We start from the raw sequence: 18,590 nt of genomic DNA on the forward strand, positions 1-18,590 counted from the left end.
TCGAGAACGGTGGCAAGGACTCTTTTCCTCTTGATGGTGTACTGACCTGTGCAGGCTTGCGAGCAGCAATGTGAACTGCGCAGGCGTGAGCGGCTATGGCTCAATTTACTTTCCAGATTAGAGATGCTGACTCAGAGGAGGGTCGCGGTTTGGTCTGGGAACTTTGTAAAGCAATTGGAGGCAGTCTGGGGAAAAAGAAGGACGTAGACCACGTCCTAGAAAGATTATGCAGCTTCACAGGTATTTACTTTTTTTAACCCAGTCACCTCGTATATCCTTTAAACACTTTTGCCTTTTGGAAGTTGCTGATACGTCCAAAAGGCTGCTACTGTGCTGCTGCGTGCTTCCACACGTGCTCCCGTGCCGCCGCCCATTAGCCCGGAGATAAATGAATGGGAACACAGTTCCAATTCATTGATCTAAGTCCCTGTTGGAAAGGCCGACAGCTTCTTTCAGAAGCTGCGATCTTTCTAAAAAAAAATGTTCCCGTCCTCCCTTCACTTCCTGTAAGTGAGAGCGCTCGCTTAAAGGACTAAAAAAATGTTTTGACTGTGGCCATCTTGTGGCCAAATAGTAAATCTACATCTACAAACATTTTTAAAAAATAAGTACTATTTATTACATTTAAAATTACCTGTTTACCCCCACACAAAAAATACCAAAATATTTTTTTGAATAAAAAAAAAGCGAATTACAATAAAAAAAAACATAAATAGTATAGTAGACCCTAAGGGTCTGAACTTTTTTTTAATATGCATGTGAAGAGGGAATATTACTATAATTTTTTTAAATTATAAGCTTGTAAATAATGGTTGGACACAAAACTGTAAAAATGCACCTTAATTTCCAAATAAAATATTGGCGCCATACATTGTGATAGAGACATAATTTAAATGGTGTAATAATCAGGTCAAAGGGGGAAAATAAAAAATGTGGATTTTAATTATGGTAGCATGTATTATTTTAAGCTATAATGACCGAAAACTGAGAAATAATGATTTTTTTCAATTTTTTTCTTAATATTCCCGTTAAAATGCATTTAGAAAAAAAAATAATTCTTAGCAAAATGTACCACCCAAAGAAAGCCTAATTAGTGGCGGAAAAAACAAGATATAGATCAATTCATTGTGATAAGTAGTGATAAAGTTATTGGCGAATGAATGGGAAGTGAAAATTGCTCGGATGCATAAGGTGAAAAACGACTGAAGGCTGAAACGGTTAAGAACAGGAGCAGGGGCTATTGTAATGCCCCTGCACTTAGCTACCATAGATCATTCTGCTTACCGTAATATAATTGGAACCCAAAAAATCTAATTGCCTCATGCTCCCTACATCTATATTTGTGTCATTACATGATGCAAAGTAACTAGTGACACTGGAAGGGGGAGCCCACCTGCATTAGAATAGAAGAGACCAGGTACAGACAAGTAAAGGAAATCAGCAGCACAATAAAGTTGTCTGGAATGGATGAATCTGAGTTGTGCAGGGGATTTCCTTCACCAGTTACAGTACTGTCTTGTGAGTGACCCGTCTGGGACCCTCTTCAGGGAACTGGCGGAGTGTGAGACGATATCTTTTTTTTTTTCAAGAGCAGCCAAAGTGTCCGTGAACAACTGCTGAGCATGACTCCCAAGCCGCTGAGCTGTGAGTTCTGCTGCAGTGGCCCAGGAATGTCAGTGGCAGACAAAAGTCAAAAAGATACGCTTATATTGTTCTGTGAGCAATATCAGTAAGATATAACGGTTAACCTTTGTTGGCAAAGACAACTTTGCGCTCATACAGAGAGGTGCTTGTGAACTGCCACTAAGCACGTTTTTAAGGTAACAGTAAAAAAGGGCGCAGGAGGCTAGTGGACAAATCGGGCGCCGCCATTCACTCCTATAATAATTATCGTTTAATGGGCGCCGAACAGGAAAAAAGGGCGCCCGAAAATAATAACGTTTTCCAACGGCGCCCGAAGATTTTTCATGTTTTATAACTGCTTGTGATGATTTACGTTTCTTATTTCAATAAAACATTATTTTAAATGTTATCCCTTAGTGTTTGTAAAACATTATTATTCACAAAACAAAGCGATCAGTACGTAATGTAAATTGTAATATATTTTATCCCTTACTGTTTTTAAAACATTATTCTACACACAATACAGTGAGCACTAAGGAGGGTCTTAGGTTTAGGCACCAACAGGGGGGTCTTAGGTTTAGGCACCAACAGGGGGGTCTTAGGTTTAGGCACCAACAGGGGGTCTTAGGTTTAGGCACCAACAGGGGGGTCTTAGGTTTAGGCACCAACAGGGGGTCTTAGGTTTAGGCACCAACAGGGGGGTCTTAGGTTTAGGCACCAACAGGGGGGTCTTAGGTTTAGGCACCAACAGGGGGGTCTTAGGTTTAGGCACTAACAGGGGGGTCTTAGGTTTAGGCACCAACAGGGGGGTCTTAGGTTTAGGCACCAACAGGGGGGTCTTAGGTTTAGGCACTAACAGGGGGGTCTAGGGGTTAGGGGTAGGTACAGGGAGGGTTACTTAGGCACCAACAGGGGGGGTCTTAGGTTTAGGCATCAACAGGGGGGTCTAGGGGTTAGGGGTAGGTACAGGGAGGGTTACTTAGTAATTTTTTTTTGAAACGTTATTATACGTTTCACTATTTAAATGGAAGATTAACGTTTTTACAATTGCCGATTTAATGCACATTATTTAATGATTTATAACTTTATAAAACATTAATTTTAAACGAAATACAGTACAATACATTTTTAAACGTTATCCATGCTTATCGTTTAAAACCCCGCGCCCTTTTTTCCCAGCGCCCCTTTTTAACGTACGCCGTTTTTAAAGAGGAACTGTAACCAAGGATTGAGCTTCATCCCAATCAGTAGCTGATACTCCCTTTCTCCTTGAGAAATCTTCACCTTTTCTAGAATAGATCATCAGGAACGTCTGTATGGCTGATATTGGGGAGAAATCCCTCCGACTTTGGGATGTCAGGACCAAGGTCAGTGCGTTGCGATGCTCCGCCTCATTGCATTGCACCACAACACAAAAAACTTAATTCATATGACTCTGCGTCAGAGTGTGGCGACAGGGGCATCTGCATAGCACCGCCCCCCGCACTCCCCTTGCCGATCCTCGCCATGTGATGTACTCTCTGCCGGGCAGGCATTACATCACTGGGATTCTAGGGTTCCCTGTCATATTTCTATTGTGCCACACTGCTGCCGCCAAAATATTTAAAATCCCCTGCATCGCACATTGACTTACATGACTTCCGCCGTGTCACCGTGGAAGTCCAATGGTAACATGCTGTTGACTCTGCAGCGAGGTGACAGCAGATCATGCACTTCCAGCGCAACGCAACACAACACGGTAAGTGTGCTAGGCCCCATTGCTTTTATTGTCAGTGCATTACCCTGCGGCAAAACAGGATAACGCAGCGCACACTTGCAAGGCAAGTGTAAATGTGGCCTAAATCATTCACCAAGGGTAAAAAGGGCATCTCTAAATTCTACCAAGCAAGCAGCTATGTACCGTTCTCAAAACTGAGGAGAAACTTTCAGTGGAACACTCCATAGAAGTGGCAAACTTAATATTTTGTTAAAGGGAAGGTCCAAGCAAAAAAAAAAAATGAGTTTCACTTACCTGGGGCTTCTACCAGCCCCATGTAGCCATCCTGTGCCCTCGTAGTCACTCACTGCTGCTCCAGTCCCCCGCTGGCAGCTTTCTGACCTCAGAGGTCAGGGCCGAATTGCGTACATTTTTACACATTCCCGCTAGTGCAGGAACATTAACGCATACATTTTTACCCGTTAGTGGTGCAACGCGTACATTTTTGTTCCTGCACTAGCTGGAATGCGTAAAAATGTATGCAATGTGGCCCTGACCTCCGAGGTCAGAAAGCTGCCAGCAGGGGACTGGAGCAGCAGTGAGTGACTACGAGGGCACAGGATGGCTACATGGGGCTGGTAGAAGCCCCAGGTAAGTAAAACTCATTTTTTTTTTTTTGCTTGGACCTTCCCTTTAACAGAAAGCAAAAACTAAACACAATCACTTGCATACACAGACTGGAATGCTGTGCTTAAACTCCCTCCTTATTTAGACTGAAAACAAAATTTGGTTTATACAGTAAAATGTCAATATACATATTTTTTCTGTTTTTTTGCAGGCAGCTGGTGCTTCAGATTGAAAACTCCTCAGAAAAGGTTGCACTGGACTCTCTTGTTCTTCAAAAAGCCAGTGAGAGGCTGCAGGAAGCCCGAGATCATGTGACAGTCAAGAAAGGCCAACATGTTATGGCCGAGCCTATGGATAAAATCCCTGTCATGCAACCTGCTTCTAAGGAGACTTCTATACAACAGTGATACCCTAGCATGCATAGCTTTACATACAGTAAATTAATCTCCACTCATCCACATATGTCAAAGTGGGAGTGGCCAATTCAGATTTTCGTTTAGATTTTAACAGTACAGCCCCCTTCTGGTGATATCTGGTGTTACAGTTCATTGTCACAAGTCATGTCATGAAGAACTTCATCCAGTCCATAGAGGAGTTTGTTGATGGCACATTGCTGGCAGGAAATTTGGGCGCATGAGGCAGGTGGACAAAAAGGGCGCCGCCATTCACTCCCATAATAAATATCGTTTAATGGGCGCCCAACAGGAAAAAAGGGCGCCGGAGAAAAATAAAGTTTTACAAGCGGCGCCCGGAGACTTTTAATTTTTTATAACTGCTTCTCATGATTACCCATTATTTAATGATTTATAATTTTTTAAACGAAAAACAGCACAATATTTTTTTTTTAAAAAAAGTTATTAATGCTTATCACATGGGGGTCTTAGGGTTAGGCACCATCAGGGGGGTCTTAGGTTTAGGCACCACCAGGGGGGTCTTAGGTTTAGGCACCACCAGGGGGTCTTAGGTTTAGGCACCACCAGGGGGGTCTTAGGTCTAGGCACCACCAGGGGGGGTCTTAGGTTTAGGCACCCCCAGGGGGGTCTAGGGGTTAGGGGTAGGTACAGGGAGGGTTCTGTGTGAGAGTAGGGTTAGGTATAGTTTTAGTAAATTTCTTATTAATCTTTTATAAAACGTTATTATACATTTCACTTTTTAAACAGGGAAGATTAACGTTTTTACAATTGCCGATTACATACACATTATTTAATGATTTATATCTTTATAAAACATTATTTTTAAACGAAATATAGCACATTTTTTTTTAAACGTTATTCATGCTTATCGTTTAAAACTCTGCGCCCTTTTTTCCCGACGCCCTTTTTTAACCTCTTGATGACCAGCTAACGTCGATCGGCGTTAACTGGTCGTCTGCGGGTTACCATGGAAACGGCCGCTCGATCGAGCGGCCTTTCCATGTCAGTTCACGGAGGGTGTCTCCGTGAACACCTGGAGAGCCGCCGATCGCGGCTCGCCGGCAAAATGTAAACAGGTGGGGAAGAAATCCCCGCTGTTTACATCATACGGCGCTGCTGAAGAAGAGCTTTGAAGAGCCCCCCCCCCCCGCTAAGCAACTGCAGCCGGCGGCGATTAGACCCCCCCAGCAGGACATCCCCCTAGTGGGGAAAAAAGGGGGGGTAGTCTGATCGCCCTGCTGCACTCCTGATCGGTGCTGTGGGCTGTAGAGCCCACGCAGCACCGATCAGTGAAAAATCCCCTGGTCGGCAAGTGGTTAACGTACACCCATTTTGCTGCTATGACACAGCCAAAATACCTAGAAGTCCTTTTGTCTGTCCACTGTCCCTTGAAGTGAACCTGAATTTCAGGTTTGATACTTACCTATCCTCTGCACTGGCCATTGTTCCTGCGTTGTCCCTGGTTAAACCCCTATATCTACCACTGCATCTTTGGGAAGCCTTCAGAAGCACTTGCGTCCCTGAATGCTTCAAAAAAATGAGCACTTCTGTACTGTGCATGTGCAAGCCCAGACTCGTGCAGGTGCAATGTGGATACGCTCCTCTTCAGAAGCACTCAGGGGTGCAGGAACTTCTGAAGGCTTCCCGAAGACTTCTGACGTGCTAGCGGACTGAGAAAGTTTAAAATGAACCTAAATTGAACTGTAAAAAACAAGTTTTACTTACCTGGGGCTTCTACCTGCCCCCTACCCTGTGCCCACGCCCACAATGAACGATCCAGTCCCTCGCAGCGCCCCTCTTTTGTTTAGATGGGTGGTCCCAGTCCACATGCCTCCTGATCGTGCTCCCGTAGAAGGGAGTGCTCTGCGCGTGCGCAGTATGGAAAAAGCTCTACTGCGCATGCGTAGAACTCTCCCGATGATGGGAGCGCGATCGAGGACACACACCCAGGGCCGCGCATGCGCAGTGGCTGTCGACTCACTGTGTTGATGTCCCAATAAAGGGGTGCTGTGGGGGACTTGAGGATTTTTCAGTCATGGCGTGGGCACTGGGCGGCTACAGTGGGCTGGTAGAAGCCCTTGGTAAGTGAAACTAATTTATTACAGTTTGGTTTAGGTTCCCTTTAACCAGGTGTGGTGCAGAAACAATGTGCAGCAGGGAGGAACAGATAGGCTCTATAGTATGCAGAGCCTTCCCCCTTCTTAGGTAAGTTTAAACCTAAAAGTTTACGTGTCCTGAGGCTAACTTTCCTAAGGAAAGCACAGAAGTATGTTCATGCGGGATCCACATATCTGTGTGTGTGTAGCCTGTTCTTCTCATCATTCCCTACTGTACCTGTTGTCACTAAAAACTTTGGCCAAAATCAATCTTTCAGACAGGAAGAGGAAGCCTTGCCATGTTGTTCCCTCCTTTCACCCTCCTATTACCACACCTCAATTCGCTCCCCTTATAGGACTCCTAGGCAGGGCCGGTTCAAGTAACAATTGGGCCCTAGGGCAAAATTAGCCTGGGGGCCACCCAACAGGCACCCCCCGACAAAAAAAGCGTAATTAGAGGCCCTTTGTTGCAGCCAAATTTCCCTCCTGGGCCCCTGACCCTCCCCCAATCACCTCCCAACTTAACAGACTCTGCAGAGACCCTGGGGAGCAACAGTTAAGATGGGGGAGGGACACCTTGGGGGCCCCTACAGGCTCTGGGGCAATTGCCCATTTTTTCCTATGGTAGCTCCGGCCCTGCTTCTAGGACCACAAAAATTGTAAAATGTAAACTGAATGTATATTGATATGTATAAAATGTACTTTTATCCCAAAGTAAAACACACTTTAAATAAAAAAAAATTCCTATTACTACTCGCAAGAAGTAGCCTTGCATTGCGACAGCGATACTGCTACTTAATAACATGCTGATCTGCAGAATGCTGGAAAACAATTTTAGGCCTGTTTCACATAGGTGGCTGAGGAGGACTGAGCACCTGTCAGCTGCTCCTGTGCACGGGTTGGATGCTTGCTAGAGCTCGGCATGGGCGAGGGAGAGGCGGTCACCTCGTTGAGTCACTTTCAAGCGCAGCCGTGGCTGTGCTCAGACGTGATGTAGTGTTTTTTTGCAGCTGGGTAATCCCATTGTGAGTCTGACACACTTGGATCTACATATCATTGCAGTTGAAAGACAGGACCAGTTCTCTCATAAAGCGAGGTGAAACATTTGCATCAGTCGCAGAGATTACAGGAGTGGCATGTTTGTATTGTGTGTTTACACTTACAGCATGCAGTCAGAGTAGGAGGAGTAGTGAGAGGAGAGTGAGTGAGGTGGAGAGGTGATCACTGAGGAAAAGCAGCTGGTTGTGCTGTGTGAGGAGTCTGACAGTGAGGGAGGAGGGCGGAGGGAGGAAAGCAGCAGTGTTTCATTTGACTTGCACAGCAGAAGGGAGGAGGTGGCACTGCTGTCCTGACGGAGGGGAAATGGAGTGTCTGAGGGTGAGCAGTTTGATTGTCAGAGACTCACAGCCAGCCAGTGTGCTATTGTGTTGAGCTGCAGCATGTCATGTGAGAACATTCAATGAAGCAGAGTAAATTGTTGGGTGCTGTGCAATCATTCCAAATTCGGGGGTGAGAGCGCAGCCTCCAAAGTTTTGCAAGTTGAAAGGCACTCGTGGCTGGCAGATGGGATGCCCGACAAACACATATTTCAGCCGACCATCTGAAAGAGGCCTTGTAAATATGGAATGCTTACATTTTCTATGGCTGTTTCCTTCTGTCAGACTCACAGTGATTGGGCAGCTGAGGAGAGATGCAGCCACTCAGGGCACATACAGATAGGCACCCTGCTAGGCACTTGAAGCATTAGGGTGATGGATATCCAAGTGCACCAAAGGATAAGAAAGATGACAGAAAGTCAGTAACAGCTTGGGGGGAACAGTTAAAAATGGTGCAGAATGAAAAATGGCGCACCGTTCTGCCGATAAATGTATCATAAATCGTTTTAATGTAAATATATTAATGTTTAATACATTAAAGCGGTAAATTGTGCTTTATGATACATTTATCGGCAGAACTGTGCGCCATTAAAAAATGCAGGAGGGCTAGTGTTAGGCTTCGGGGTCGGAGGGGGAAAGTGTTAGGCAGCGGGACACCGGTGTTAGGCAGCGGGTTGGAGGGAGTAGGATTAGATGGAGGGAGGATGTGTGCATAGGCATATATTACCTTGTCCTGGCCGACGATTGTCATCGTCCTTCACTTCCTACCGTGTTTTCCCAAAAGTAAGACAGTGTCTTATATTAATTTTTTTACCAAAAGTTGTGCTAGGGCTTATTGTCAGGGGATGTCTTATATTTCCATGAACACACAAGTTCCTGCGCTGTCCTCCTGCCTTCTCCACTGTGCCACTTCTTCCTCTGCTGGATCCACCTATTGTGTGCCCCTGTGTCCCATTTGTACCTTTAGCGTCCTCCTGGTGTCCGCTTCTGTACCTGTGTCCTCCTATCCCCATCCTTTTGTCCTCCGCTGTGTCTTCCGCTGTCCCTCATGTCCTCTGAAGTCCCCTTGCATTCTCTTCTTTCCCTCAGCTCCATTCCACCTTATCTCTTAGCTTCAGCCCATGGGGAAGAAGTATGACAACTTGTATTTCTACTGGAGCCGATGGTCTCGCAGGCGGGCCATGGGCTCCATTAATAACACATGTTACATTACTTTTTCCCCTTACTGCCGCTAGGGCTTACTTTTGGGGTAGGGCTTATATTTCAAGCATGCTCAATTCCTGCTAGGGCTTATTTTCAGGGGATGTCTTCATTACAGGGAAAGAGGGTAGTTAGTTTGCAGGAGTCTTGCATCCAACCAATCACCATGCGGGGACTGAAGCCACAAGGTGATTGGCTGGATGCATAACTGCAGCAAACAAACTAAGGAAGTGAAGGAGCGATCGCCGGGACAAGGTAATGTATGCCTATGCACACATCCTCCCTCCACCTAATGATCCTACTTCCTCCACCCCCGCTCCCTAACAACGGTGTACCGCTGCCTAACACTCTCCCTCCCGCTGCATTTTTTAACACTTATAACGCTATTTAGCGTTACACGTATAAGTCACCCTGCATACTCCATTTTTTAACGCTTATAGCGCTAAAAAGCATTATATAATGTAAGACAATGTGGTGCAATTTTTATACCCTCTTGACTGTGCGCCATTTTTATCTTTCCCGCATCTTGGGTTACTGGTTAGGATTAGGAAATCATTTTAAAGCGTTAGTTTTTGGTATAGGTTGGAGAAAGGCTAGAATCAACACAATAGTTTTGAGGTTAGGGTTAGGCGTTAGGGAGGGATTTGGGGATAGGAATAGTTAATCGACAGAAATCCGCACTGAGGCTTATGGCCATATGGCTTTTAGCTGCGCTTTGGCGACTGTAAAAAATGAAAGTCAATGACTGCAAACTTACAGAAGCTAATGTGATTAGTGAAATTGCAATCCAAAACAAGCGTAGAGAAGCACTGCAAATTTCTATGCGATTTTGTGTGCAAATGTGTGAAGTTTGTATAAAGTTTCTACATACATGCCGGGTCCATGCGTCGGCTTCTGGCGCATTGCTCCCTCCCCTTGCAATGAGCCTATTACATTACTTGCAAGGGAGCTGGGTGACGCTCCGGAAGCCGGTGCATAGACGCCCGGCAGTTATGTAAAAATGTTATTAAAAATAAGAAATGCAAATTGCAGGCACTGTACACAGTGCTTGCAAACGGCAGCTAATCGTGCTTTAAATCAAGGACGAAAACGCTGCACAAAGTGCTTTCACAGTGGGCGCACGGACTCATAGTAGTATCACAAAGCTAGTACAATATGAGTACCAGGACATAACCAGTGATCTATCATTATCACCCAGCACCCAAATCGCCATAAGTCCTTACTATACTGTGTATACCCAGGGGTGGATCACTTGCCTGAGGGCGGCAAAATGTGGCTCCCCTTCCCAAATATGCCCCTCTCACCGTCTCCCCAATCTCTAGTTGCGCTGCGCCGCTTCATTCACCTGCTCTCCAGCGATGGGATCTCCATCCGCCCGTCCAGTGTCCTGTATCCATGGCTACAGCGGTGCCTTATATGATCTGCTACGTGCAGCCAGGTCACATGATGTACCCCTGTAGTCAGAGAGGAAGCAGGATTTCACGTATGGCTGGAGCCATCGCTAATCTGCTGAGAGCAGGTGAGTGATGCGGCGCCAGTGCAGCACATACCCGGCATCCTGGGGATCAAATGCTGAGCGCCAGCAGGGAGGAGATGCTGCAGAGGGAGATAAGCGTAGTGCCAGTACCTGCAATGCATGGCCTGATGTGTCTCTCCACTCCAGCATTACACACACACATGGGGGGGTGTCCCTGTGTGTACCGCTTGACTAGGTGCAAAAAAAGCGATTTTACTGACGTCATCTACTCAAGAGACTTCTACCCACGTTTCTGCCTGGAGTTGATCTTTAAAGCTTAGCAACCTTCTGCTGAATACTAGCGGATGTCCTCAGGCCACACCAAACATGGTGCGCTATTATCCTGCTAAGCATCTACCCATCCTTTGTTGTCTTCGGTAGCGCGGTGAAGTGTAGTCAGCAAGTGTCAGCTAGTGTACAGACGCCTCCAGGGACTTCTGCATCTCGTCATACTTGCCTAGTTCCATGCTAATTTTTTTTTCTCCTCTTTTTCCATGAATCTCAGTTCTTTAGCTCTCCCCCCGCCGTCTATGAAAGTCACACAGGCGCACTTTCAGGAGACTTCCTCTCCATTCCGCACGCACGATTAATTCATTGACAACGGGCAACAACAACTTATTCATCAAAGTCACACAGGAGCGCGGTGTGTGCCATTACGCCTGTGGTGCCAGAGATCTTCCCACTCTGCCGGGATAACTGACAGCGGCGAGGTCTAGTCGCCCCCACAGGAGCCGCCCCACCATCTATTCTGCATATCTGCATTCTGAGAAGGAGTAAATTAGTATCACTGTTAGAAGGAACAGGTTTCAGCTCCCATGATGCCTCATTCTTTCAGGTGGAAAATCAGCTGCAGCCCAGCTCCACTGGTAAAGAAAAAATATATACACTATATTTAGTTTCTGATAAGTGAAAAGGGGTAGAATTGCGGTATTTTTTTAAGCTAGGAAGCCAGGTAATGAATAGTGATGGTCATGTCTAGGAGAAATCATGGGGAAGCATGTGATTTGTTTGATCAGCTGATAGATTTGCAAAGCTCTGATTTACTGTGATGATCACATCCTGCTTGAGCACATGATCATGACTAGCAAATCAGATACTTGCAAATCTATCACCTGACCCGTCTTCTGCTCCTTTTTCTTATCTTTTTGCATTGTCCTCAATGAAGAATCGAGCGGCGAAATGATCGAGCGGGAGATCGGACGTGTCAGAAATTATCTTTTGAGCCATCTAAATGGCTCAGAATCGAGCCGTGTATTCCCAGCATAAGAGAAATTCCAATATACAGCGCCCTGTAGATAATGGAATAGTGACACCTACAGGATGGAGGGATGAATACCAAAAGCATGTTCCTTTATTGCAGTCCATAGTCCCATTTGAGGAAGTTATTTTCATCTCCTGTCCTGATAGAAATTGAATAAAAAATCCCCATTATCTGACCTGAACTCAGAACTTCCTCTCTTCTCTAAAAGATAAGCAACAGCATAATAACCTTTATAGAAAAACATTTCTTTGTTACAGCTGATACAAATCCTGCAATAATTCTGCAGTGTCTACTTCCTGCTTTCATGGAAGCAGACATAGGATTAACATCCGGGGCGAATTTTCACATGTTAAAGCGGTTTAAAACTCTGACAAAATTTTCAACAAAAATGTGTTTTCCTACTTTGTATAACCCATACAATTATCATATTTGCTTTTGTGCACAAGTATTATAATTCATTTAGATATTATAACTTCCCAAAGTTCAGTTAATTTACTTTAAAAGCTGCTGGTGCATTTTATTGATAACTGTTGTCATTCTGTTGTGAATTTCTGAAGAATTCACCAGTGATTTCTGACCTGTGTTTCACCCCAGCTGAAGTCCTGCACAGCCAGAGAATGTTTACATAAATGTATCAAGTAAAGAATGTGTACACAAGATAAGCTTAACAGCAGTTTGGATGCGGGTTCTCCCTGCAGAAGAAAGAGTCAGCCCTGTGATGTAACCCTTTGAATACTGTTTTACTAAAAAAAAAATTGTGTTAGTATAATATTATATGCTGTAAATATTTTTTTAGAGCAAAGAAGAAATTCTGGGTTGTATTCCGCTCACATTCGCGTGATAACGCGAATATATCGCGCGGACATACACCTGATTATGACAGTACACCTGATTGGCTGACTGGCGCCTGCTGACCATATAAAGGTAGGAAATTGCTTTAGCTGGTAGTGAGAAATTGTGTTGCAGTAGCATTCAGTTTAGAGGCAATGGGGTAAAGTCCCTGGGAGTGAGAGGCCCAGGGCACACCCGCACTTCCCTCTAGGTAACGCATGGTGGTTTGGGGGCCCCAGCCAGTGAGAGAAACTGTCGTGCAAACCAGTGTTTGTGCTTCTCCCAGCCCCTAGAAGTCATTTGGGTTCCTCTCCGCAGCTCTGGTCTTCTCCGTGGTCCTGCTGGCAGCCTGTATGAATCACCGACCCATAATGCAATGCTCAGAAGGCGCCAACCCATGGGGGTTGGCGATCCTTACAGGCGGACAGCGGGACCCCAGAGAGCTGCGCCGAGGGACCCACATGACTTCTAGGAGCTGGAAAAAGCCCCAGGTAAGTAAAACTACATTTCTTGTCTGGCCTCGCGAGTCCTTTAACCTATCAGTTGGTTTATTTACAGCTTCGCCTGGAGTTGGCCTCTTGGCCTTAAAGGATATCCTAGGTGAAAATAAACTGATGAGGAAAACAATTGTATCTATCCTCCTTCTCCTAAAAATGACTTTTTTAGATATCCCACAGTTTTATTTTATATTTGAATCGAACTATTAAGTTTTTACTGTTTCATTGTCTCTGCTCAAAGACACCTTCATTGAAGTAAGTCAGAGCTCAAATCTATGAATTATTGACCCTTTTTATCTCCTGCTCCAGGAATCCATTTAGTGACAGGAAAATATGTTATGGCTGTAATTACTTATCAGTGAGGGTTATGCTATAGTCTGACCCAGTCCGACCCAGATAGAGACTGTCACATGCATACCTGATGTTTAACTCTTTCAGGCAGGAAAAGAAAAAAAGGAACATAGCCTAGTTATTTGTGCGCTAGGCACTGTACATACCCATGTCTACCTCATCATGTCACACGTCACCTTGGTTGTCCTTTAAAGGGATACTGTAGGGGGGTCGGAGGAAAATGAGCTGAACTTACCCGGGGCTTCTAATGGTCCCCCGCAGACATCCTGTGTTGGCGCAGCCACTCACCGATGCTCCGGCCCCACCTCCAGTTCACTTCTGGAATTTCTGACTTTAAAGTCAGAAAACCACTGCGCCTGCGTTGCCATGTCCTCGCTCCCGCCGATGTCACCAGGAGTGTATAGCAGAAGCCCAGTATGGTCTGTGCCTGCGCAGTACGCTCCTGGTGACATCAGCGGGATCGAGGACACGGCAACGCAAGCGCAGTGGTTTTCTGACTTTAAAGTCAGAAATTCCAGAAGTGAACTGGAGGCGGGGCCGGAGCATCAGTGAGTGGCTGCGCGGGCACAGGATGTCTGTGGGGGACCATTAGAAGCCCCGGGTAAGTTCAACTCATTTTCCCCCGACCCCCCTACAGTATCCCTTTAAATACAGATTGTGAATAAATGAAGGTGAATGTACTGTATGTAGCCTGATTTTAATGCACATCCCCGGAATCCTTCCTTAATAAATGAGCCCCCTTGTGCCGGCGTGGCGGCTCTGCGCAGCAGTTGCGGCTCTGAACACACGATGAATAAATGATGCAGCTGAAGTATAATGCGTTTTTTTCCAGAGTTGTGAAATCACAATAATCTGCACTAGCTGTGAGCAGCATTTATTATGCAGAATGTCACGCAGACACGTAAATGGAAATCACGTATGTTATAAATACGTTCTATTCATGATGTTAAGCTTGTTAGGGAGGAAAACACAGAGAGCTGAGCTGGTCTTTTGCATTGCTGACACTGTGTCATGTTTATTCCATTTCATTCATTATGATAATTTGTTTTTGTTTTTATTTTACACATTTTCCAGTCCCGAGCCCAAGAGTGCCTAGTATATGTCCTTCTGGATAGACCGAGACACAGTCCAGTTACTCCAGATAAACACTGAAGTATTTGCATCATTTTAGTGGTACAGTCCATCAAGGTTTAACCAGTTCACCACCATAAGTTCTCTTTCACACCAAGACGTTGCGTTTTAGGGGACGTTAAGGTCGCATAACGTGCCCCTAACGCAACGTCTGGTGGTGTTGGAGGAGGACGCCAGAGTGAGCCGCGTTGTGCGGCTGTTGGTGCGCCTCTTTGTCTGATATTCTGCGGGGACCACGTGATCGGAACACTCCGCTTCACGTGGTCCCGCCATACAATCAGTGGCTGCTCCAGGAAGTAAACACTGCAGTAGTGATGGGAAGTCCGGCTCTTTTAAATGAATCGATTCTGAACAGTAGAGATAGGAAGTCCGGCTCTTTTCAATGAATCGATTCAATGAATCGAGCCAACGGACTCTCCCCTCCTTCTCTCCTGCTCAAAATAAAAACAAAAAACACACAATACTGAGCATGTGCAAACAGTCTAACGCGGCTAAAGCCGCATAGAACGCACAGCATGCTGCACTGTCAAATAACACGCAGCGTTACAATGTAACGCAACGTGGGCACTGTGAACAGCCCACTGATTTTTTATTACTGTGAGTTGGGCTGCGTTACAGGTTGCTCTAGCGTGCACCTGTAACGATCCAATGTGAAAGCAGCCTTAGGGTTATTTCCCCTTAAAGGATACCAGAGGCCAAAACATTTGGAGTAAAGGTGGGAGCAGGCATATACTGTTACTTGTGCTTCTGATCCTCCTCTGGTCGGCTAAGTTGACCTTGACTGAGCAGGTGCTGGCCAGGCTGCGCACGTCCTACAGTCCATGGCTGGGAGCGCACTGTGCATGATGTTATGCGTATGGCGAAGTGATGTTAAACACATGCATAGTGTGTCCCCAGTCACGGGCGCGCTGTAGGATGTGCACAGCCCGGCCCAGGCCTGCGCAGTCAAGATCGATCCAGCCAACCAGAAGAAGATCCTGGGGGGCTTTTGGTTGAGTTACGGAGGGCTGAGGGGAGTTTCTTCAAACATTTTGGCCTCTGGTATCCTTTAAGGACCACCTTTCAGCGCTCCTTTCATTCATACACCAATAACTTCATCCCTACTTATCATAACAAAATGATCTATATCTTGTTTTATTTGCCTCCAATTAGGTTTTCTTTGGGTGGTACATTTTGCTAAGAATTATTTTATTCTAAATGCATTTTAATGAGAATAATAAGAAAAAGATGGAAGAAATTCATTATTTCTCAGTTTTCGGACATTATAGTTTCAAAATAAAATGTTTTACTGTGGATAAAACCCACACATTTTATTTGCCCATTTGTCCCAGTTATTACCACGTTTAAAATATTTCCCTTGTACCATGTGTGGTGACAATATTTTATTGGGAAATAAAGGTATATTTTTTTCTGGTTTGCGTCCATCACTAATTACAAGCCCACATTTGCAAAAATAAGAGTAACAGTAATATACCATTTTGACATAAATATTAAAAAAGTTTAGTCCCCAAGGTAACTTTTTTTTTTAATATGTGAAGCGGCAGTAGATGAATATCTACGTCCCTGGGACTTCCAGTGAAGTCCTGCGGGATGTACATATACTGCACAAAATGCAGTAACTAGTTAAAGGGATACTGTAGGGGGTCGGGAGAAAATGAGTTGAACTTACCCGGGGCTTCTAATGGTCCCCCGCAGACGTCCTGTGCCTGCGCAGCCACTTACCGATGCTCCGGCCTTGCCTCCGATTCACTTCTGGAATTTCAGACTTTAAAGTCTGAAAACCACTGAGTCTGCATTGCCGTGTCCTCGCTTCCGCTGATGGCACCAGGAGCCTACTGTGCAGTCCCAGTATGGTCTGTGCCTACGCAGTACGCTCCTAGTGACATCAGCAAGAGCGAGGACATGGCAATGCAGGCGCAGTGGTTTTATTCCAGAAGTGAACCGGAGGCGGGGCCGGAGCATTGGGGAGTGGCTGCGCAGGCACAGGATGTCTGCGGGGGACCATTAGAAGCCCCGGGTAAATTCAATTAATTTTCCCCCGACCCCCCTACAGTATTCCTTTAAAGGAAACCCAAGGTGAGAGGGATATGGAGGCTGACATATTTATCTTCTTTTAAACAATGCTCTCTGTCCTGCTGATCCACTGCCTCTAAAGGCGCCTATACATCTACCGATCTTCGAACCCGATCGACCATCTGATTTGATAATTTTATCGAAATCGGTGCCGTGACAATCATGCTCAATCGACGATTCGACTGAATCATTCGACTGAAATCAGTAGAATGTATTGATTAAGCATGCTTGAAAATCTTGGTTGGGTGCACAGTGATAATGGCGTTCCATAACGCAATGACCTACAATGTCCCCCCAAGTGTAAAATGTTGCTTCCCCCCAGCCTCCTCTGCTGTTACCCCCGTGTGGCACCAGGCCGATGATACATGCGCAAAGTGGGGGCACTCGGGAGTGACAGTGAAGGATGCTGGGAGTCGTGGCAGCAGGACAGGTGAGATTTTACACTGCGTGGGCATCGAATAGGGGAGGGGGGGGGGGGTGAAACTTCCATTCTGGGGCTGCCAGGCAAGTGGCAAAGGTGGTTTCGCTAGGCCAATTCCTGTTAAATAAATGTATCAAATCAGATGAAAATCGGTGCCGCAACAGGCATGCCCAATTGCTGATTTAACCGATTTTGGCCCAAAATCAGTATGAATCGCGCACACTTTAAAATCTTGGTCTGCCGTTGTCAATTGGGTGCATAGTAATAACGGCGTTCAGTATGGCGATGACTGATGATTTCCCCCACTGGGGGTGGGGGGTGAATTTTACACTTTGGGGGCTGCCAGGTGAGGGATGGAAACTGTGTTGCTAGGCTGATTCATGTTAGATTTCATGCTGAAATCTATCCGGGATTGGCCTGCAGTGTATGGGCAAGCAACAGATCTCTCGGATTCGATCACAGAAAGATCTGTTTCTTGGTCTGTCTGCCCATATACATCCCTAGATGTATGGACACCTTAATGCTTTTAGCCATAGACCCTAAACCAGCATGCAGATCGGATGTTTCGGACAATAATCAAGTGCCCGCTATTTGTAGCTGTATTTTACATGGCGGGCAGCCCCAGCAATGGTCTATGACACGCATATCAAACTGGCCCGCGGGCCAAATATGACCTACAGAGCCGTCAAATTTGTCCCTCAAGAGGTTTCCCCACACTATGTTTGGACAACTATTTACCACCAGGAAAGCTATATTGGGGCTGAAGTCCTAGATCAAAAGGGAAACCATGTGGTAGAGGGAAGGAAAAACACTAGACAGCACGGAACTGTATAGGGGAGGGAGGGGGTGTCACTAGACACCAGGGAATTTTATAGGGTAAGGGGGTTCAATAAACACTAAGGAACTGTTTAGTGGTATGATGGGGGCCACTAGACACCAGGGAACTGTATAGCAGAGGAGGGGCGGGGGAGGCACTTGAAAACCAGGGTACTTTATAAGGGAGGGAAGTGGCCACCAAACATAGAGGTTGGCCTACTAATAGGCCCCAGAGTTCAATCTCAGCCCACTTTTTATTTGTTCGACACACCTGGGGCTTGATTTACTAAGAGGTGCTAACCTACTTAGCACGTCTAAAGTCTTAAGGCGCGCTAACCAGGGTGCTAAGTAGGTTAGCACCAGTTTTCTCAATCAGATCGTGCGCTAAGTACCGCGCGCAAAGTTTTGCGCGCGCAAAGTCCTATGCGCGCTAAGTCCCATAGGCTTTAGTGGACACTTCGAGCGGAGCGCCTCTGTGCAGTGCGCGCGCAAAACTTTGCGCGCGGTACTTTGCGCACGATCACTACTTCTCACATTTCAACTGAGTTTAGACGTGCTAAGGGCCAGTGCTAAAGTTAGCACCGTTTTGTAAATCAAGCCCCTGGTCTATGACAATAAAGACCATTGCCAGTCTTCTTCAAACATAACTGCTTGCACATAAT

At 45.8% G+C, this 18,590-nt stretch overlaps 1 protein-coding gene across 2 annotated transcripts in view; it reads left to right on the forward strand.

The window, feature by feature from the left end:
* Positions 1-4,770, forward strand: part of LRRIQ3 (leucine rich repeats and IQ motif containing 3) — a 128,570-nt gene extending 123,800 nt beyond the window's left edge. For both annotated transcript variants that reach the window (XM_068239221.1, XM_068239220.1), the window contains exon 9: positions 4,158-4,770. In XM_068239221.1, the coding sequence (XP_068095322.1) occupies positions 4,158-4,353 (196 nt within the window). In that variant the 3' untranslated portion in view covers positions 4,354-4,770. The remainder of the gene's footprint in view (positions 1-4,157) is intronic.
* Positions 4,771-18,590: the final 13,820 nt, after the last annotated feature.

The sequence above is a fragment of the Hyperolius riggenbachi genome, chromosome 6, assembly GCF_040937935.1.
Source record: "Hyperolius riggenbachi isolate aHypRig1 chromosome 6, aHypRig1.pri, whole genome shotgun sequence".
NCBI lineage: Eukaryota > Metazoa > Chordata > Amphibia > Anura > Hyperoliidae > Hyperolius > Hyperolius riggenbachi.